At 36.3% G+C, this 22,837-nt stretch overlaps 1 protein-coding gene and 1 long non-coding RNA gene across 2 annotated transcripts; both read right to left on the bottom strand.

Moving 5' to 3' along the window:
• Positions 1–2,026: 2,026 nt before the first annotated feature.
• Positions 2,027–2,824, bottom strand: LOC143449421 (uncharacterized). The gene is made up of 2 exons (XR_013114564.1): positions 2,736–2,824; positions 2,027–2,225 (listed from the first exon to the last, which is right to left on the bottom strand). It is a non-coding gene; the product is annotated as an uncharacterized LOC143449421 (long non-coding RNA).
• Positions 2,825–3,833: 1,009 nt separating this feature from the next.
• LOC143448871 (serine/threonine-protein kinase pim-3-like) lies at positions 3,834–14,724 on the bottom strand. Its single transcript, XM_076948790.1, has 7 exons — positions 14,460–14,724; positions 14,160–14,308; positions 13,864–14,070; positions 13,617–13,773; positions 5,699–5,875; positions 4,974–5,082; positions 3,834–4,879 (listed from the first exon to the last, which is right to left on the bottom strand). The coding sequence occupies exons 1-7, from the start codon at positions 14,527–14,529 to the stop codon at positions 4,789–4,791; spliced, it is 960 nt and encodes a 319-aa protein (XP_076804905.1). The 5' UTR covers positions 14,530–14,724; the 3' UTR covers positions 3,834–4,788.
• Positions 14,725–22,837: the final 8,113 nt, after the last annotated feature.

The raw sequence follows: 22,837 nt of genomic DNA, 5'->3' as shown, positions 1-22,837 counted from the left end.
TTCTTTGTTTCAAAGTGCTCAATATCAATTGAGTAATCAAATTATTGAAAACATAAATCTTTATTTACCACGAGCTTCGACAATTCTTAAGTTAGTTAGCTTTAGCGATGATTAATTATTCACGTTCAACAGCATCAAGCATGTTATGGTTTAAAGACACTGGAATTGGAGGAACAAAACTTCACTGATGTAGCAAATGATGCAAATGCATTTGCTTTTAGAGCTGCTTTGACAGATAATGTAGAAGTACTTAACAACAATCAACAAGGAAATTTGGATTTTTCCGTAAGACAAAGCATAACTACCAGAAATAAATACTTCCTCTTTCTCAAATTTTTGGATTTTGTAGTGATATTGATAAGATATTTAAAGGTGTACAACATAATTTAATCGTTGATAGAAAAATTCTTAATAATTTCATTATTTGTGCTCATAGTGTTGCTGTTGGAAAGTTTAATATTAATCATATATCTATGTGGATGACGATAGTAAAACCAAGTTTAAAAGTTGAATCTAAAATCAAATCTATGTCGGTAAAACGGCAAATAAAAGTGCTATATTTCAAACAAATGAGGGTATACAGAACAATGTACTAACCAACAGAAACTAGTATGATTTGGAAAATTACAACTCAATCGGGAAGAGAACTTCCGAGACATTTTTTTATAGCTTTTCAATCAAGTGAAAGAGATTCTAATCAAGAACTGAATAACATGTTTTTTGATAATGCAAATTTGAGAAAAATTAGTTGTAAAATTAATAGCTTTTCAAAGTTCCTAACTAGTGCTGGAAACGTTAGCTCTGGCCTCCATAGGCAACGACGTGAAATTACATTTTGCTTTTTATTTTACTTTCAATTTGATTTTGATTTATATTTTGTTTTTAACTTTAATTACAACTTTGATTTTCATGTTAGTTTTGTTTTGATTTTAAGTTTTATTTTTTTAAATTTAATTTTACGTTAATTCTGACTTAACTTTTATTTTAGTTTTAAGTTATTTTAATTTTTATTTAAACATGATTTTATTATATTTAATTTGATTTTTGTTTTTAAATTTAATTTATATTTTTATCGATTTTTTTCTTCTCTTTTTCCTTTTTTTAATTTTATTATTAATTTTATTTCAAGAATCATTTAAGGTTTCATTTTATCTTATTTTAAATTTGTATTCTTAATACTCTTTGTTAAATTTTATTGTATCATTTCAAGCGGCACTTTAGTACACCATACATCACTATAGTTAGGTCTATCACAGTATTTCTATACCGTAAACACATTTCAATCTTGTCAACTTTGACAAGGCCGTTTGAACAAGAAATTTAACGTTGATGTCTTGCTTATGAGTATATCATGGATGGAACAGGTTTTAAAAACTTTGGAAGCATTTTTGGATAACTACTTTGACAAGTAAATCTCTTAGCCTGTTATTTGAATTTCTATGGTTATTCCAAAACGTTTTCAGGTTATTTTAATAAATTCTTACTTGGTTAAACCTAAATTTGAACAAATCAGAGTTCATTTCGGCTGAGAATAATTATGCACATTTATACGGTTAGGCCTATAGCCTACATAAAATGTCTTGGAAAAAGTTCTCTATAGAGCACTTCTATATTTCCTATACACATTTCTCACGCAAGTCAGAAAAACTCTCTAGACTTTCGTAAAATGTTTTATCCACCTTGATTCATTGAATCAAGACAGGGTTTGTCTTTTGTCAGGATTCATTGCCAATCTCTTACAAGATCTTCGGTAACATTGGTATTTATCATTTCATTATTCATACAGGGTATGTGAGTCCGGCTATAGGTTAAAACTAATTTCTTTACCCGTATCTTGCTCTGTCTTAACCATTAGACCAATCCTTGGTCTTGTAATGGAATGATTGTTTATCGTTCCTTAGCCTGTAAGGACGACCACTTCAATTACAAAGTCTGTCTGTAGAATTGTTGTCTGTCCTCGATGATAAATGAGTCTCAGGTCGTTGTTTCGCTTCTCTTAATCTTAGAATTAATTGTACACCTCGACAACTGTATAATCTGGTTATATTGAAGTTTCATTGAACGAATAAATCAAGATAGAACATTGTGACAGCAACAGCACAAAGACATGTTGCGGCGTTGAACGTAGAAACCAAAAGGACTGAATGAATCAAAATGCACGCACAGGAGAAGCAGTTGACTACGTCACGCAGTGTTATGCTTCACTGATTCCATAGATGAGAATTCTATGTAGTACACAATTTTATATTATATTAAGTGATATATTTATCACAGTCTTTTATTAACCTTCTGCAATTAACGACTAGCGATCATATTTCGATGCGGAAGGTAGCTTAAAGTGGGGGGTCCAAAAATAAGTTGATATTATATCAAAGAACACTACTTACTGAATATTCTGGTAAAATAGTTTTGAAAAGTAATTCTTGGTTAGGTAGTTCTTAGCAAAAGAAAATCGAAAAATTGACCTTAATGGTGACGTAGATGAAGACTGTTGTGATGTCATAGATAGTCGCACATAACATTTGCAAATTTAGCAATACCTACTGTATATCCCGTATGTATATATTACATCTGTATAGATTGCTCTAACTGTCAATAGCCTAACCACGACCACCAGTAAGGTACCGGTTTGACGGATAGCCAATGTAGCCCAAAGGATACTATAACTTCACGGATGCAAATGATTGGGCTACCGGATCTTTTATGGTTAAAGCAATCCTAAGTTATTCACTTACAGTGCTTCGTGCTGCTAATTTTTTTCACATGACGCCTAATTGGACATAGGTTAAACTTCCACGTCCTACACCTTATGACTTCAGTTGACTTCCCCGCATGGAAAGCAAAACCAGCATGTTGTCAAGCAGCCTGACTAATCTATGACATAACCAGAGCCTTGATATACGTCACAATAAAGGCCACACACCGAGACTTGCAATTTTCTTTTGCCGATAACTACCTAACCACGAATTATTTTTCAAAAGTATTTCACAAAACGTTCAGTTAATAGTGTTCTTTCATATAAAATCAACTTGTGTTTGGACTTTAACCTCACTTTAAGTTAGTACGAGGAGCGCAATGTGCAGTGTAATATTTTTGATGTGAGAGGCATGAGATTCCTGCATTTCACATAAGTATACTTCGCGAAGTTCAATTGCCATCCATAACGGCTGCATTTCAAAAGTTTAGCTTTTGATTACGAGTATCGGTTCTGCTAAACTTTGACAATATTGGTTTATCGTGTGAGGCTTTAGAAAGTGCAAGGTATCCACCAATTTGGAAAATGCGTCAACAATTTTTGCAACATGCCAAACTTTTAAGATGAGCAGTAGAAACTTATAAGTAGAGTAGTGTAGTTATTTGTGATTTCAGAAAAGGGTGTTTTCAGAACTTCGTCGAAAATAGTTGTTTAGAAAGTCTCGGGTTAAATCTCCGATATTAACGTCAGTTAAACTTTATAGGTCAATGTGCTCTATACTTTATGTTACCTATTCATCTTGTAAGCAATCTTGTTGTATCACACGAAGTTTACAAACCATTTTAGCTTTTGAATTTCGAGAAAAATAGGCTATGTATATACACGACATAACATATTTATGACTCCAATGAGATCAGAAGTGAATTGAGCCCGAAATCAATTGGCAAGCGAGTACTACTTACACCTAATGATGCTGTCATGTTGGTAGTTATAATAACTAAATAATCTTTTACCGCTCTCCATTCTTCATTGTTCCTAAACCGGTATAACTGGTCTGTGATTTTGAGCTTTCACAACTTCGCTAATCTTACCATAACATCCACACTGCAGCTATAGCAAACCACTGTTATTCAAGCTATTCAACTGATCAATGGCCTTTTTGTATTCCAAACAATAAATACAACAAAAAGCCGAGTTAAAAGCACAAATAATAAATAATGACAGAAGATAAACTGTAATTCGAAATGCTATGAAGTATTTAATTCGTAGCAAAACGATTCCAGAAAAATTAAAATCATTTTCAAAAGTTCATTTTTATGAGCATGACGGGATTATAGTAAAAATAAAGCATTTTTGTTGCCGTTGTGCTTATTTTACCTGATTCTAAGAAAGTGGCACCTACAGTCAGCACTAAGTACTAAAATCTACCAATCGCAGGGTTGCGAAGTTTGAAGGACAATGTGACAAAAATTTACATATACCGTAACCATCAATAAGATTATAAGCACCAGAATTTGGTTTGCCTTATGCACGGCAATTAATTACATGGCCGCAAATTCCACCGCAAGAACGCTTTACATCACAAATAAATAAATAAACAGACAAACAACAACAGCAAAAATGAATTGCGCAGGATAAATAGTAACGTTCGACATCGCCAAATTTTGACATAGTCGAAGAAAATTTAGGAAATCAAAGCGGGTGAAGAAAAAAAACTTTAAAAACAATAAATAATAAATTAAATATGAAAGAAAACTATACTAAATTATTACAACCTATAAGGTGACGCGGCACAGCGGGAAAAAAAGCATTAAATAAATATCAAAATAAATATTTGTGTCATGCCAGAAATTAAGCCATAACAGGCTCTTGACGCGGCAACAAAATTCAAATACGACGCCAACTTTTGAATCCTTGACCAACATTTCTCTAGTTCTACCTTGCTTGAACAGCTGTGGGGCAGATTCACAATGGCCGACATCACTGCGTATGAAGGGCGCTTCTGTTCCTTTTTCGTTTCCATTGTTGACAATCATGCATCCTTGGCTCGATTAACTTTACGGTGGTTTGACGGCAGTTCTTGGCTTTTTTGTTTAGTTGAAGCTTTCCGTGCTATCTGTTGAACATCCACTGTCGGAACATTCTGAACTTGTCCGTATGTGGTTGCCGACAGTACCACAATGCCTATAACAATAATACGTCCCGATGTTAATGCTGCTCCAAAGCGCTCATTTACCAAATATTACCATTCATACAGCCAAGCACAAACTTCGTTTACCTTGAAATAAAGTCTCCTTTGAGTATCCATGGATGAACCATGATCTGTTCTAAAGTAGGACGGTCAGCTGGCCGTAGTGATAATAACGATCGAATTAGGCTTTCACACTCTGTACATTAAGAGAGAGTTTATGCAAGGTTAAAAAAATATTAGATAAAACTGACTAGTTTACACAACTACACCAACAAAATAGAAAATAATAAGTAGGTGCCGGATGTGCAAGTAATTAACCTACACAACGTTTAGTGATTATGACGCTAGCTAACACCGGGCTTAAGTCGGGTTGAAAATGGAGAATTATATACCAATCGGGCGATACGAGTTATCGACGTTCTGCGGATACTATTTAATTATGATGTTGCTAAAACGGGTTAGGTTAGACGTGCCGAAAAGGATAATTTTTTATCGTTATTTTTGATGTTTTTGTATCTTGTTAGTATATAGGTGAAAGAAAAAATACGCCAAAAAATCGTTGGCCTGTTCGAAACAGTTCGCGCTATTACTATGGTTCATTGTGTATGCTTTTATTTTCACAAATGGAGTGTAGGTATATATATATATATAATACGGTTTTTATATAGTTATACAGACCTACATTACCACCTCATGTTTATGCCGGTATGTTCAGCACATATATACTTGTTTAACTTACTCGAAAAAATGTTTGAACCATTTGGTAAGTTATTATTGTAACTTATACTGAAAATAGTTGACTGAAAACTAACCTGGAGAAACTGGTCTCGAAAAGTGTACTTGAGCTCTTTCAATTTCTTCATCTCGTTCGAAAGGAATATCACCGCACACCATGTCATAAAGCAATACACCAAGTGACCAAACAGCAGCTGAGCGACCGAGATAACGATGCTTGCTGATCCACTCTGGCGGGGAATAAACTCGCGTTCCTATATAAAATTTGTGTTAAATGTAAATTGAGAGAAGATCATAATTAATACGCATTTAAATATTTAAAGAAAAAGAATACACTGAAGCGACGTCTTGAACAGAACACATACGTATGGTCTATGACTCTATGTACTCTCAAGTGGTACGCAACTCTAAAGCTACAATTGATTGTTGTGAGCAGCACAAATGGATGGTAATAAATAGCTATCAAACTACTTAATATATCCGGTTATTGATTTTATTTGTATATTTGGATACGTTGAGTAACAAATGGTTCTTTAGCTGCGTGTTGTGATAACTTACATACGTAAGTACAACAATCTTTTTCGCAGACCAGCGCTCATTTTACCCAGCACGGAATCTTCGTACAATACTAGCGCGTTATGTGTCGGGAGCGGCCAAATAATCTTGTCAAGCAAAACGAAAATCCCAATACAATCCCCACAAAAATGATGCTATTGTAGCTTTAACTGGGGTATACATGCGTATTCGTACATTTGTCTGCAGCGTCATATAGACATAAAAAACACGTTAAGTTAAAAAAACATCGTGAATTGCTGTGCAAGGCACACGGACAAACATTGAGCACGGCAATGAGTTCGACAGCAATAAAATCATTCGTAATTGTGCAAGTACTTGCGCACCTAAGCGCAGCCAAGTCTGCACGATTTGGTCAGTAAAACTGTAGAGGTCTCAGCCTAACAGCCTCGGGCAACCGTGAGGTCTTTTCAGTACGACCTGCAGACAGATTACCGAATTATGTACCAGCAACGATTTCTCAAGTGGAGTCAAAAATTCATGCACTCCTGCACACATTTATGTTTCAACAGTGAAGTTGCTATTCACTGCATAGCGTACGTATCAAGTATACTATTTTGTCGTTTTAGCCCTAGTAGACTGGCGTAAAAAAAACATTTCCGATGTGATTTGAGTTCGTCATGGGCTTAACACCGAATTCGCCACATCCAATATCCTGTGCCACGTCAAGCGCTTTGTAGATCATTCGATGACTCATAGCTATGTTGCTACCTAAACATTCCTATTGCTGAGGCAACGGAATAGCGTACAAAGAGCATAGGTGCAGCGCCACTTTACTTACGGAACTACGTTTTCCTTATACTTATTAATAATTCAAGAGTTGACCAGCCGGTTGACTAAGTACTTGTATGAAATGCCGCCGAGGGGAAACAAACCAGCTGTTACGCGGCACACATGTTTGTACTATTTGATATTACGTCATGTTCCCTGAGGATAATGCAGGACTAGGAATTGTTCTGGCGTTTTCTACGTTTTTTAAGGTTACCTCTATGCCCAGCTTTCTTCACAACCTAACAATTTTTCGTGGACCTAAGACGCTCAAAGCATGTTCTCGTCGACTTAGAAAAATAAAATTACAAACAGTAAACACGTTTTCGTTCAAATTGTGTAAATACCACAAATTAAATCGTGAATTACTAAATTTATGGGCAATCACGGGAATATCACTGACATAAATACTGCCAAAACATAGCATTTATCGCACTGAACGTGATCAACCTAAAAGGGAGAGAATCAATAACATGACGTCAGGGTGAACAGAACATCTCACTATCAGCCGACCAAGATAGCTATTTTACGCACTTCGCTGTAGATCTGCTTCACCTTTTATAATATATCAGGTGGTTATTATAACCCAGCAAAAGGGAGCAGGTCAACGATGAACATCGCATTGACAGCGAGCTACGAAACAAAAGGTCGGTTTTGTAGTCAATGTTTTCCCAACATATATAGATTTGTACTGGTTCTGAGAAACTATAAACGCTACACGAAGTCAATCATTAACAGACGGTCATTCTTTTCAACGGGCTTCCTTATAACGCCTATACTATGTTTGTTACATATGGTCTCATAGCCAGGTAGGTGTTTTGAACCAATCGAATCCGAGGACCACAGGTATTTTGGTCCAAATCATCTACATACAATAGGCTTATCGAAACCATTTACGCAATATTGCGAAAACAATCGAGAGTGTTTAACCATTACGTACTGTAATTACCAAGCGAAGAATGTTAGGAATGCCACATATCCACGGGAGAACCGTAAAAGTACATTCTGATGGCGGGTTTCCTTTCAAACAGAATTGAAATGAAGCTTAAGATTACACGTCAAACGTAATACTACGGTTGCTGACCAAGCCCTGCGCCATCTGAATGATTTTCGTGAGAAACTGATTTCAGATCGTTTGTTGGTTAAGCCCAAGATACGTCATTGAAAGGTTTTTACAGCATATGCCAAAATGAAATACTGTTGCGAATAACTTATATAATAATAACTTGTGAATAATAATAAAAAACTTCAAACGTATCATATTCTTGTTTACGATTTTGACAACGTTCTATCAGGAACCGAGTCGGGTATTTCCGTCACTAAACGGTTCAAGCAATTAAAACACTGCTGTTCATAATTTAACTACCATTAATAGAGGATACTTCATGGCGACATTAAATTTTAGGTAACGTGATAATTTCAAAATTCGATTTACTGAAGTAAATCAGTATTGTTTGTGATCAGAATAAATAGCACAATAATCGCAAAGTTATGTTTTGAATTTTTGGTAATGTTAATTTAAATTTTAGACTCATCAACATTAAAAGTGTCATAACTGATGACAAACTTCATGTCACATTTGTAAATTTTGCCAGTGTTCGCGCTGTCTTGCAGTGTCCCACAGTTTTCTAGGTTGGTTATCAAACTGATTATATAGAATCGATTAATTATTATTATATCAGCCGCCACATAGCATAACTATGATGACAATTATAGCAATGCGCAGTTAAAAAGGTTGCCTTGAAGATGGCCGGATCGCTAAAATGTAGGTGGTTTCCAAATTTGTCTCCAACCCACAGCTTGCCACTGTTGCGCATGAACTGTTGATATAGGAAGCACCTATTTTTAACTGACTTCCAGTTTGGCAACCACGAGTAGGTTGAATGGAAACGACTCATATGAAAAACAAATTTTAATTTATGTTTGCATATTTATGTGCACTATGGTGGATACAAGCAAGTTGCTATTTACCAAAGAAACAAGTTTTGTTTTCATATGTGCATGGTATGAATATGAATACGTAGCCCTCTATGAATACAACGACATACAACGCAAAACTTGAATGTCATCGATGTCAGTCGAACAAACAAGTTTCCTTTCCCGGCGAAAAGGAAAACTCGTCACTGGTATTTGTTTGACGCCCCACGGAGTTGGTTCTATGAGAAAATTTTGCTAGATTTATCGAACATGGGAAAGGGAACCTGTCTGACCACTACGTTGAAAAATGTTGTGTTTTAATATCATAAATTACACTCCACAAATCCAGTAAAAATTTTCCATGTAACCAACTTCGTGAGGCGTGAAAATAATTCTAGTGAGAGTGTCTTCGGTTTATGGCAACGCCAGATAATGTCTGTATTACAAGTGGAATCACGACAGGAACACATACATAAGCAATTACAGTAGTTCTTTCTCAGAAAGCGTTCAACACTTATTAAAGTCGCAAATCCGGTAAAAAATACAGGTCAAAATTAATCTTTTATTCCTACAAAACGATTAAGCGATGAGTGGAGCGTTACGTCATTTACACACGATTCAAGAGGGAAGCTAGGACAAGAAGCAATCACTGAAAACAGCAAAAGAGCGCGCAAAAAAGGCGAAAGCGCGAAGGAAATAAAACACCTTAAAAGGTGTTATACTTCATCCCGCCAAGAGTGAACAAAAAACGTAAAGTGGTTGTCAACGGTTTACACCACGTGTTAGTCACAAATGAATTTCGACAACAGACAAAGGGTAAGCGCGACGCATGAAGAATGCCAAGAGAAAAGAACGAATGGAATGTTGATGTGAGGCTCGAGTTGTTTTATAAGCCTACCACGAAACTGAAAAAAACCTTACTGCTATGTAAAAAATGTTTAAACTAAAACCCGCCCACGGTACACTGGAACACTGCTACGGCATTCTATTCGATATATAAGCAATACTTACGGGTTTGCTTAGTTACGACTTATCCACGCATGGTGGTTTGTCATGATACACAGCTGATCGAGGCAAGAAAATGTATGAATGAATTAATTCATCTCCTGCCAGTTTCTTGGAACAAGTCACTTCAGAAACAAGGCATGACGCATTTTGCATAACCAACCCAGGACGAAACACATCCGTAAATACATCCGGCCCAGTTCTAAGAATCTACTACGCAGCAAGTGACTTCAATAAGGTCCAATAAGATGTCGGCATTAAGTAGTACTAGGTCGGTAAAATCGATATAGCAAGGTACACTTCAGTGACAAACTTTGCCTGTGCTACAGGTTAAAAAGAGTACAACAAACTCTTGATCATTATTCGTTTCTGTAAATTTTTTCATCTAAGAGGTAACTTCTCGAAAAGGATTACTATCAAGCAACAATACGTGCCCCAACAGAGAATATGAAAATTTTAAAGACATACTACTTGGTTGAAATATGAATTGCCAAAGGATTTCTAACGTGTCCGAGCATGAAAAATACCAAACTGATCCATCGCCTCATAAAAGTAAAGATCAATAATTTAGCTAGAAAGCGGCGACCTTCAAGGAATGACTCATTTGACTACACAGAGATGACTAAGAACTTAGGAGCGGTGTCAGAGCAATGGATGTGCGTGCCTGGCAACCGCAAAGCACTTAACAGAAAAACCCCGCATCAAATCGCGCCGCACACACACAACTCAATTTCAAATCATCCAATATTGTACGTTTAGTATTGTCACCTACTGCATCAATGCAAACGATGATTTTACTTACTATTACTAATACGACATATGCTATTTCTAAGTACTGAAATGAACAAATTAAACATAACATCTAATTTGTAATACGGCAAAGAAATAAAACGCTGTTAAATATCACACTGTTCTCCACAATTTGGTGGTACTAACGAAAACAGAACAACGTTAACAACCCTTGTAATAACATGAGCCAACGTTTCTATAAGTAACTATTTCCGTGTTTTGTCTAGTGGCTAAACAGCACTGAGATTATTTGCGGTTGTATATACAATACCATTGGACGTTGCTATGCCTAACATTGCTTTGAGTCTTTTGAGTAGACCAACACAGTTAATGCAGTGAATGCTTTCACATATTGCATCCGGGTAGAAATGTGATATTATAGCTCAACGTAACAATTACAGAATGAATTAGCAATGTTAAATTGCCTGTCCCGTGTCCAATGAAGATAAGGAAAAAACTAGCTACGTCAGAACGATGACATCTGCAAACGATAACCAAGACAAATATAGGTCGAATGTAGGACAAACGAGAGATGCTCCCATCATGGTTATATCCCCAGGCAAAACTGTTGACAAACTATCGTGGCATTTCAAGCGTATGACGCAATACGTTTCTAAATATAGCACTACAATGACAAATCACGATTAACGAAGACAAAACAATCTTACGCAACAGCACAAAGAACGCTTTCACCAGTGTAGATAATTAATCCTTGCTGGAGGGTTGATTTACTTTATTACCATTAATATACAATAGCAATTGTATTGGTATACAGAATATGGACTAACGATAATATACCAAATCAGTCCACGCATCCTGTTAGGAATCGAATGAGATTGTTTCAAAAATATCTAAAAAATATGCTTGGCTTCCAGTTGGTATTCCTTGTGCATCGCCCATTACATTTAGCTGTGATGAGCATTAATTTTATGTCATTGATTAAGCGTCTGGTATACATGCCCGTGAAATGATTCGTCACCAATTGCTACAAGCTTACAACCACACGCACTTTCATCAACTTTATTAGCGAAGCACCACGCCATTCCAGCAACGTCAATCGACTACTCTCCCCTTTGTTACAGTCACGTGACAGCAACCAGTAGGATTGTTTTCACAATCGTTACTACGCAGCATTCGCCTTTTTGTACATCAGGACGCAACAATAGAAACATATTTATGTGCGGCGTAGTACGATTGGGTCCAGTTCCGCGCTTCAACATATAAAACTCCATATATTGTATGAACCATGTTAAAGGATCATGTTAGAGACGACTTTATTATGACGAGAAACTTAATCCGGCTATAACAAAGAGGGGGGCGTGTGTTGCTATGATACGAAAAGAAAAACGCGCCAAAGGATCGAATAGGCACAGGTACTTTTAGTCTCAACGTATGGTGACGTTAAATATTTTAACATAACCAAAGATTCATTATTATGCATGATTTGGCTACTCCTGGCGACTACAATTACGAGTTCAGGTTTTGTACAAATAATTTCCATGAATACTACAGTGTACTGTATTAACCTATATGACATTTTACGCGTACACACGTGATCAAGCCAACCAATTCAAGATCAGCCAACACTAGTAAGCTAGTACTGTATAGTGTATACTGTTACAGTTACAGCTAAATAGCAAATTTCCAGCTTTATTAACTCGCAGGATGCTTAAACTCCAGTCTGGTTCCCGTATGGCAGTCATTAAAGGTGCCTTGGCTAAAATCGAATGTCACCAAACATCTTTAAAAGTCGATCTTAATTCAACGCCAATGACATCATTTTGGGCAATCCCTCAACAAGGAACAGAAAACAAATTGCAAACCCGTAAAAACATCACGTTATAATGTAAATAATTGTACGCCAAAGCGCAATTGAAATCTATACCGCGGTGTAAAATTACGTTGCTTTGTAAACGACAACGACAAAAAGCCAACTGATGTACTGTCCTCTTTTGTAATGGAATTATATCACCAGCTGAAGCAAAAAACGGAAATCCGTTTCGCGCCATCAGTTTATACGCCATTATACAGAATCTATACAAACATATTCAAATATTCTAAAGCTACAACATTGACAGTAACAATATTTGTGTTATACAAACTAGACAAAAAAGGGAACGCGAAAATATACCTACACCGGAATAAACCCATAAAGACAAACTACGACGAAAAACAAAACCATATTACGGAGAAACTTATCTGCCTATATACAGTACATGTATATAGAGTAATCATCGACGAACGTTTCATAAATTAAGCTTGCTATAAAAAGTTATCATATACTTGATTCAGAGTACAAGACTCGCAATGATATTCATCACGAGAATGCGCTTTTGTAAAACGGGAATTTTTCTCTTTCTATTTATATTTGTGAAGCAATTTCCCAACTACTAATCGAAGGAAGTTTTGATTTTGATTTAGCGACTCGGGCTGTTTCACAGTCAAACTTCAGTTTCGAAACAATAAATTATACAGCAAGATGGGAGGCAGACATGATAACAACAATCATCTTTACGTGTTAGAAATGCGACAGCTGAAGCAAGCGAATTATCTCAAAGCAAGTTTATTATAACTGTCAGCGTTCAGTCAAAGTAACTTTGCTAATCTGTACGGAGAACTATAGTCGCACTTTCCTTCCCAAGGGATTTTTTATGTATGGCGTATTGGCATATGATCTCATCTCCAATAGTACCACGCCGAGAAATTCCATGTGGTTTATGACCCACTAATTATATCATTACCCCTTTGCAAAGGGCAATATTTCTAGCGCAATTATTAACATCGTACTCTTTTTCGCGCTAGTTTTCTTTAAAACCCTACCATATATTTCGCCGCTTCATTACACAGCATATGGTTCAAATCATAATTGCAAAGAACTGAACAAGCTTTCGAGCGTACCACCTGAAGTTTAAAGTAGTGTTTAACTACGTTATAAAAGCTTACCGTCAAATTCAACGTAAACTGTATCCCGCAATATCGCCCCGGAGCCAAAGTCGATCAATTTCAACATTTTATTTTTGAAGTCAACCAGTAGATTTTCATCTTTAATGTCTCGATGAACTACACCACATTTGTGACAATGGTCCACGGCCAAAAGTACCTACAGCAGTACAGTTATCGTTAGCTTATATAAACTTGTTAATTAGTACAAACATCCTCCAAATTAAAAATTAAACATTTTAGCCTTTACCTGCCAGAAGAATGTTCTTGCAGTATCTTCATCAAGATATTTCTTTTCCGTAATATAATCAAATAGATCTTGACAAGGTACCGGCCTTTCCATTATAATAATGTAACTGTCTGGTCTCTCATACCAGTCAAGCATTTGAATTATTTCATTACATGGAGTTATACGTTGCATCAGCATAATTTCGTTGGGTACAACTTTGCCATCAATCTAGCAATAGATTTGAAGATGTACTACTGTATAAGAGTAAGTAATAGAAATATTTTATACGTTTATATGACTAAGCTCAGAAAATTTACTTGTCCCCATGTCTTCACTCTGGACCTTCCGATGTGCTTTATGGCTACAGGTAAATTATCAGCAATGCGAACACCTGCGTACACAGTACCAAAGCCCCCAGATCCTAAGACTTTTCCAACTTGATAGCACTTCTCAAACGGCTCACGTACTGCATATTTACAAAAATTATTTATTATCAAATTAAATTATTAAATTATATTTATAGCAGGAAAGTACAGTCGACGTATTCGGCAAACGGCATAAGCTGAAAGAATTTTTAAAAATTTGTCATTACTATGAAACACACAAACGTAGCATACCCGGTTTTACTGTGGTATGTAGTTGTTGATGGTTGTTGGTAACGTGGATTTTTTTCGAAAAAGAAAGCATACTCTATCCAACAGACAACTGATAATCCTGATTGATACCAAACTTTTGAAAGTAACTTCAGCAGTATATACCTCTTCCTAACTCGGCAGAAATTTCAAGGTTTCTACGATGTCTATACAGTTGGGTGGTAACACTTCGTTTGACTTATGTAGTACGCAGAAAAGCAAAAGACCCTAAATTTTGGATTTACCTGAATAAAAAGTACATGCTAATAATTATGCAAGGATTGCTTTGAATAGGCTAGTTTAAAATGATTAAAGGTTTATCATTAAAAGCTAAATCTTCATACTCTCAAATGCCTTAACATGCTTGGTCTAGTTGACTTCAGTTTACTAAAAACGTCAGTATCACGACTGAATCTTGAGAGTTTACCATTACATAACCTCTTCCCATACAGGCATTCAATGAAGTCCTGCACAAGTGAACTATACCCAATAACAATTAATACACATAGCACGTTTAAAAATAACAATATTTGAAAAAGACAGAATTCCATGACAATATAGTCTATACGTAGCTATCTACATCCATTCTAATGTATTACTGTTGTATACTATAGCACACTTAAATGAGCTATTTTAATCAGGTCTACTGTATACTAATGTAGCGTCTGATTTATTTTCAGTCGTCGCACCAGTGGAGCGTTACTGATCATTAAATTCCTAGGTACATGACATTCAGTTGTTAATGTTAAACTATGCAAACTCTATCCCAAACTATATATCAGTTACTTAACTACTAAGCTATTACGACCACGCCTAGACAAACTCGACATCTTCCTGACTACTATTTCCCGTTTGGTCATACTACCTCATACCCTGGTGTCACGCGGTACTCTCTCGAACCTTTTTGTTTCTAAAACGGTTCATCACGTGTGGTATGCGCTGCGCTCGCACATTGCGCTGTCGTCACGCTCTAGTTTGGCGGTGTATTTTATCTCTGCTTTTTTTCCCTGACGCAACCAGTATGATGCCAGGTTCCGACCGTCTAGCCAAAAGCGGCAAGCAATGGGTTGGTTGTTGACGCATTTGTGCTTTCTCGTGCAAGGACGACGAAGCGTGCTGTTGTTATCAGTCTTCGATGTTCATTTGCTTTAAAAAAATCATTTTTATGTACTTCATTTCTTATAAAACACTATTTGCTATGGCAGCTAAGGTGCGGTAAGGCCTACTTTACCAACAAATTTATGTTTCAAATCTTAGCATGAAGAAGATTTTCCGATTTTTAATACATCCTTTATAATTTATTAATTTAGGCTTAAAGTTATTGGAATGTTTTACCTCCCGTATTTTCTACAAATGTATTCCTCAGTCAATGCCTATTGTCAACGATAATTCCTTTAAATTTTAACATCCTTTTCTTCAAACTTTGTAATGTATGGTAAGTAAACAAAGCCTATTTTTTGTGGTAATGTGTACGTGATCAACATTTTGGGAATTCCCTGAAAATTAGAAGTATTTTTTCACAATTTTTATGTAAACGACCCCTGCGACGGAATTTTATCCCATAATGTTTTTGCAAATAGATAAATGCGAGCTTTTTTGAAGTATCCTGTACCACTAACTTAACTTTTAAAAGCGTAGTTTGCTTGCATTAGAATATTTTTACCCTGGGGCGCCACCTCTATGATTGACGCCCAAAATGTATCCTCAAAATCGGGACTTTCCAATGACGTCGCATGCATCAACTTCATGTTCTCGGAATTTTAGTTGCAGGCAAGTTAAATGTATTTTTATAGCGAATCAATGTAATTTATTAATGTGCTTTATGAATTGTTTCGATTGTAACAAATGTGGCCACACTACACGAAAATTGTACAAGTTTCAGCACTTCTGAGTTATTACATTCAGTTTATTGTTTTGCGTGCATCATTTTATTTCGTTTGTGTATCATGGGTTTAACTTGTTTGCACGTTTTATGGTTTATACGTTTTTGCTGTATACCCTTTTTTGTATGGTTTGTTGCGTTTCTTATATATTGTACTGGATTGTTTTTGTTTTGGTTCCATTTTGTTCCCCACGCCTCCCAATTATGCTGCCAGCTTCTCTTGTCCTTGCTGATTATGTTGAATTCTTGGCGTTTTCCTAATCTAGACCTTTAGCTATCTCAAGTCAGTTTGATTAGTGAGCGTTTGTGACAGCGCGTTTTCTCAACTCTATGCTTTTAGTGATTGTTCCTCTCTTAAATAGTTCATTTAAGTCGATGCCTATTTTGTGTGCAGTTTTTAAATATCTCACCAGCACTCAAGTGTGTGTGATTCTGGTGTGGCGGTTCGCCGCGAAAGGAGCTACAGACCTGGCTTAGACACTTACTCTTTAAGTAACAGAGTCAAAAATGGACGCGCTTGCCAACCAATTAAATAAACTGGAGAACACGCTAGAAACAAACATATAATTCCAAAAAAGCCTGTGACCAAAGATCACACAATAAAGCTCATAAGATGGTAACAAAACGAGGAACGTTTGAAAATCGACGTCAATACAAAGCTGGGATCCCGGGCATTCTCTCACAGCTGGATGTACCCGACGGTTTTCATCAGACAGGTCGTTATTGCAATCGCCTAGTATTGACTCGTTGCAACAATTCTCCTATCAGTCACGGAGCAACCTTTGCTTTTGTCAGAACAAGTATGGAAATCGGGCTTTCAGATGTAGCCCACCGTGTTCTTCGTACACGCCCAGTACCTGCGATGGAAATTTAAAAACTGCTAGGACGGAATTCGCTCATGTTCCATTACTTCGGCAACACAAGTAACTTACAATTTCACCACACTGCTGAAATCAATGATAATTTTTGTTGTAACACGATTTCAAAAGTGAAATATTTGGTCGACAGTGGCCGCTAGATTAGCTTGTTTCCTTTGAAAGGAAACAAGATACACAAGCACACAATGACTTCTAGTTTGGATCACCGTCAGACCGGATTTCTTTCCACGTTGAAGAAATAGTTCTCGCATTCCTGTTTTTGGTCACTAGACAATTGAAGTTTGCCTTCAATTTTTTCGTAAGTTTTATTTTGATTTTGCTTTAGCGGACCTTCCGCACCCTTTGCTTGGAGCTGATTTTTGGCAAAATTTTTATTTACTGGTTGATGTTGGGGAAGACGTCTTGTTAAATTACATTAAGCCTCGCAAACCACGTTAGAACCCCTTGAAACCTCGACGTTCTCCGCCCAAGCGCTTGGCGCACAGTCTGCCGAAATATTGGAGAAATTTCATAAAGTTTATCCTGAGGTATTCAATGCATCTTTAAGATCACAAGTCATTAAATATAACCTGCAACATAAGATTAAAACTACCTGTCAGCCAGTTCCCTCGCCCGCCAGACGTCTCTCACCTGAAAAACTTCGGTTTGCCAAAGAGGAACTCATAAAGTTAATTGATCAAGGTATTATGGAGCCCAGTAACTCAGCATGATCCCGTCCTGTGCATTTGGTGAAGAAAGCAAATGGCCGTGTGCGAATCGTAGGAGATTTTTGTTCTGTTAATTTAGTGACAAAGTTAGACCGTTACAAAATTCCAAACTTACGGGATTTTACAAGTGAATTGCATAGCGCAAAAGTGTTTTCCACATTGGATTTGCTGAAAGCATATTTTCAAATTCCTATTGCCCCGAAAGACAAAGAGAAGACTGCATTCCAATATCCATTTAGATTATACCAATACACAAAAATACCACTGGATTTAAAGTGCTCTGCACAAAGTTTTCAGAGATTTATGGATTCGATAACAAGAGATCTAAAATTCTGTTCTGTTTATTTGGGGGATCTTCTCTCGTGATATGGAAGAGGTTTTACAGCATGTGCACATTTTGTTAATGTGTCTATATGAGCATGCGCGTGTTGTCAGTTAATCCAGACAAATGTCAATTTGTGGTTGATTCACTTTTGTTTTTGGACCATAAGGTCAGCTAGGATGGCACCCTACCCCTACATGTGATAATAGATTTCAAACGACCTACCGTGGTACGTCAGTTGAAACGTTTTCTGGATATGGTTACGTTTTACAGACGCTTCTTGAGGAATAGCGCTCAAGGGCCTGTAGTATCATTTTGAGCAGTTTTAAAACGGCAACCCGGCGATTGTTACGAAGGTCTTATGCAAGACGTCATTATAGAAAAAGTATCAATGGTTCCGGTCCAGTGCGCACGTGACCTTAATTTGTGATGGTTTGTTGTTTTCAAGGCGGTTGCTGAGTGTAGGTTCAGGCTAAAGTTGACGTTTTGTGTTGGTTCAAAGTTAAGGCTTTTTGGTTGATTTTTTGGAAAAAGACAAGGAAAAAGGTTGTTAAAAAGTTGAAGCATTTGGTGTGAGAATTCCAGATATGAGAATTTGCTCAAAATACTGCATTAAGTCCTTTTGTCTTACATCTCGGCGGATACAAAAACTCAGCGGGGTGACCGGGCTTGTTTAGAAGCAAATTCAAATTGAAAAATGGTACTTTGCATTGTTTTAGATAGAGCTTTCGGATGGGCCTACAGCCCCTCAAACATTGCGTCCATTGCATAAACTTCTGGTTCCCAACAAAAACAGAATCAAATTACTGTAATTAAATGAACGAAAACTGCTTCCAAATCATTCAATACAATCAAAGAACAATGGACGCAGGTTGCGGCATTGGCGCACCCTGTTCCTGATGCACCTATGGTCCTATGCAAATCGTTTCAGATATATCTTCGGTTGCTTGTAACGCTGTGTTACAACAACAAATAAAAGGAATTTGGAAGCCACTTGCGTTTTTTCGCAACATTTTTCAGACACTCAGTTAAAGTACAGCGTCTTTGACAAAAAGTTTGCGCTTGTTATTTAGCTTTAAAGCATTTCCGCTGTTTTGTTGAAGGTCGTGAATTTTTCTTATTTGTTGATCACAAACCTATCGTAGATGCCATAAAAATACGCACGACTGAGGCATCGCAATGGCAAGAAAGGTATTTTTCATTTATTTCTTAGTTGTTGCGCTGTATTTGCATTATGAATGTTTGACCAATAAATACATTTGCGTTATTTGTTGTGTACATTTGAAGTGAACCCAAAGCGTGGAGTTAAACTCAGTCAACTTTGCGTTACTTGTTTATTAAATAATTGTTGTTTGTAGCGGATATCGGTTTGAAATTATTCCCATTCGTTTTATGGCTGAATGAGCCAAGAAGACCTTTATTTATTCTATATAGGAGGGGGTCAACAATAGCAACCTCTGGAGTTAGGAATCAAAGTACCTCGCCATACTATTACTATACGCTCGGATTACGTATTATATGCACGAAAGAGAAAGCTTTGTTAAAAAAGATAGACGTACCATTTGGTATACCTAATATACAAATATATATAATTTTTATATATAATATATAGTATATATATATAATTATATATAAATCAAATGTTGTATTTTACACCACTAAGCGAATGCTTAATTAACATGGAATCAACTGTTCAGTGCATTAAGGTTTCACATACATTATTCTGTATTTTTTTCAAATTTATTGAAATTCGTAGGCCTAACAATAAACACTTGTCAGAAACAGAAAAAAACGCCGCCAAACCATATTCTTCTCAAGACCGCCTCATACTCAATTGCACTTGCGTTGTATGTTCTAAGAATCTTAAGAAAGAGCCAAGTTATTGAAATCAAAGCTTCTTTCTCGACTACTAACTTTTGGGCTAAACAGAAATTTGGTAACCGGTTTTGTCTCAATAAAATTCATTTTGTAAACTACTCGTTGTAAACTGACAGTAAGTAAGCTACTTGTGTTTGAAAGTTAGCCATTAAATTTTTGAAATTTTATGACAAAGCAGCTAGTTGGTGAATGCGATTAATAAGGAGCTTTAACCTGTATACTAGCTGTAAGAATTTCTATGAGTTAGGCTCTTACGAATACTAAGATAACGAACACTAGCCGATTAAAACAGGGGCTGATGGGGCCGCATCCCCAGGCCCACTGGCAAAAGTAGGCCCATGAAACACGTACGCCAATATAAAAATAATAAGCATGTTTACCAAAGAAGCCTGTTGGTACGTAGTTTGTTTGTCAAACCTTCACTTGATTGACATACTGTCGGACAACTCTTTTATGACGAAATACAAACGCAGACAAAATATGTAGTTTACAGCATGCAGTATAAAAACAAAAGTACAATAACGCAGAACCTCAAAGGTTAACGTTCATTTATTTCTATCAACTTTTGCAAGCTCGAGCTTGCTTCTTCAGGTAAAACTATATATAAAATACATGTGTGTGAAATTTTCGCATGCCTTAATCATATTCTGGTGTTGGACGAAGTGATTGTGTTTTCAACAATAGTGCCACTATATATGGGACATATAAGGTTTTTCAGTTGATTTTCCATTCGTAACTTTACAGGAAACCGTTCCGTGTCCCTGGGAATACAACTAATACAACAACAATGACATGGTAATAAATTAAATTAATATCGCAAAAAAAATTCATAGCCTAATTTTGATGTATCTAAACTCTAAAGCGACTTTTCAAAAACTTTGTCCCAAGCAAAAATGAGTAATTGACTGTTGATTTTTTTGATTCTTCACCTATAGCTTACTTTGGCTTGACTCACCTATTTCATTACAGTCCTATGTAGGCCTGCAAGGTTATGTTAGTTGTCAAACGTTACTTATGAGCATAAAAAGAACCGCCGTTTTCAAAGCTTTTAGATAAATATCGTAATCTACTGTAAATGAAGGTCGCAGTATTTAAAACAAGATTTTTTTAAACTTTACAGTAGTACGTTTTGTACTGGTGTTGGAATGTCTGTGATTTATTTATTCCTGCCTATCCACGTTTGTCATCTTTGGACTGTTTTCGCAAGACTTAAACTCGGCGATAATTCACGTCTTATGTTTTCGAGACATTGCTGTACCGCTCTGTGCACAGAGCGTGTATTTTCTGATCGATTACGTATTTCCGTTTCCATTTTGTGGTTTTCCTTGAAATTGTCATCGAAAATGGTACAAGAAGTAAGCTATAGCTACGAATCGGTATTGCTCTACACGCTGTTACTTGCTATCGTGCCTTCAGAAGATGAGAAGATTGACACAAACACCAGCTTATGTATGGCAGGACTATGCTTACATTACCTTTAACCGATAATGAGTATAGCGATGAACTTAATAAACTCTTAATAACTGAACTTAATAATCTCTTTAAAATAACTTTTTTGGTACATCAAACTTGGCTCATGGTTTCATCTGTAGCGCGCTGCGCGATGAAGTTAGTCTAAGTGGCACCACATTGATTTAAAGGAGCCGCTAATTTACTGATACAAGAAATAAACTGCAGAAAAAATTTCTACATATGCGCTCACTCCAAAATAAAGTGATGAGTAACATACCAGACATTTAGCAAATAAACACCTTGGTTTTTGTTAAAAACTTTTTATGTTGTCCAGTTATTACTAATTAGTCGATTCTAATTAACGAAGAAACACTGAAAAATTGTGTTGGCAGGTAATTCCCCTAACGCACCTCGCAGTTCAAATTCGTAATTCAATAATAGAGATATAGGGAGACGCCGAAAAAGGCGGGACTGGAAAATGACAGAAATCAGTGTTTCCTTTCCAAATTGCAAAATATGTTTAAGCCATATGTGATATAATATATTATATAAATTTGTTGCGTTTCTGTTATTATCGATCCTCAAAACTATTAGTTTATTGTTCGTAAACTGTCGTTATTATTGACACTTAGCTAATAGACTTAAGCAAATGATGATATGCAACGTTATACAGTAATGTGGTGACACAAATATGTACGTAGTTTACGTTATTTAATCGTACAAATAACACATTTCGGTTCTATACATATGTAACCAAGATTTTCCTTGGCCAGGAAAGCTCCCCGCTTAACAGCTAGTCACTTAGCCAGTTTCTGCTCACCTATTTTTACGAGCATTCTTTTTATAAAAACAAGCGTCTTTCTTGTATTAAAACCAAAAGGTAACTGCCTTAACACTCTGTCATCAAAACCATCATTCGAGAAAACGAAACAATCAACGAGAAAAAGGATTCGTCAGTAGCGTGACACGCTTCGGGGAAGAGTTGCAGGGAACAAAGAAAAACGTGTACGTGTATCTATAACTACAATTTCCTAAAAACGATAAAAAGGGTCACAAGTGTCACAACGGTAAAACATCACTTCACAATCACAAACTACACGGCAAACCAGTGCCTTAAAAATTGGACTATATACTATATAATAACATTAAAATGCAGTGCTTCTTAATAAAACAAATGTGTACAAATAATCCCGTGACACATACACCTAATACGATACTCCTATTTGAGTCATAGCGTTTGCTAT

This window comes from Clavelina lepadiformis, chromosome 3 (genome assembly GCF_947623445.1).
Source record: "Clavelina lepadiformis chromosome 3, kaClaLepa1.1, whole genome shotgun sequence".
Classification (NCBI taxonomy): Eukaryota; Metazoa; Chordata; class Ascidiacea; order Aplousobranchia; family Clavelinidae; genus Clavelina; species Clavelina lepadiformis.
This window is presented reverse-complemented; position numbering and strand designations above follow the sequence as displayed.

What these genes read in the sequence shown, in the direction of transcription:
- LOC143448871 (XM_076948790.1), bottom strand. Translation starts at nt 14,529, where the DNA reads ATGCTTTCTTTTTCGAAAAAAATCCACGTTACCAACAACCATCAACAA. An exon ending in AGTTTACGTTGAATTTGACG is followed by an intron (nt 5,876 to 13,616) that starts GTAAGCTTTTAT and finishes AATTTTATATAG; the next exon opens with GAACGCGAGTTTATTCCCCG. An exon ending in TTCGAGACCAGTTTCTCCAG is followed by an intron (nt 5,083 to 5,698) that starts GTTAGTTTTCAG and finishes CTTAATGTACAG; the next exon opens with AGTGTGAAAGCCTAATTCGA.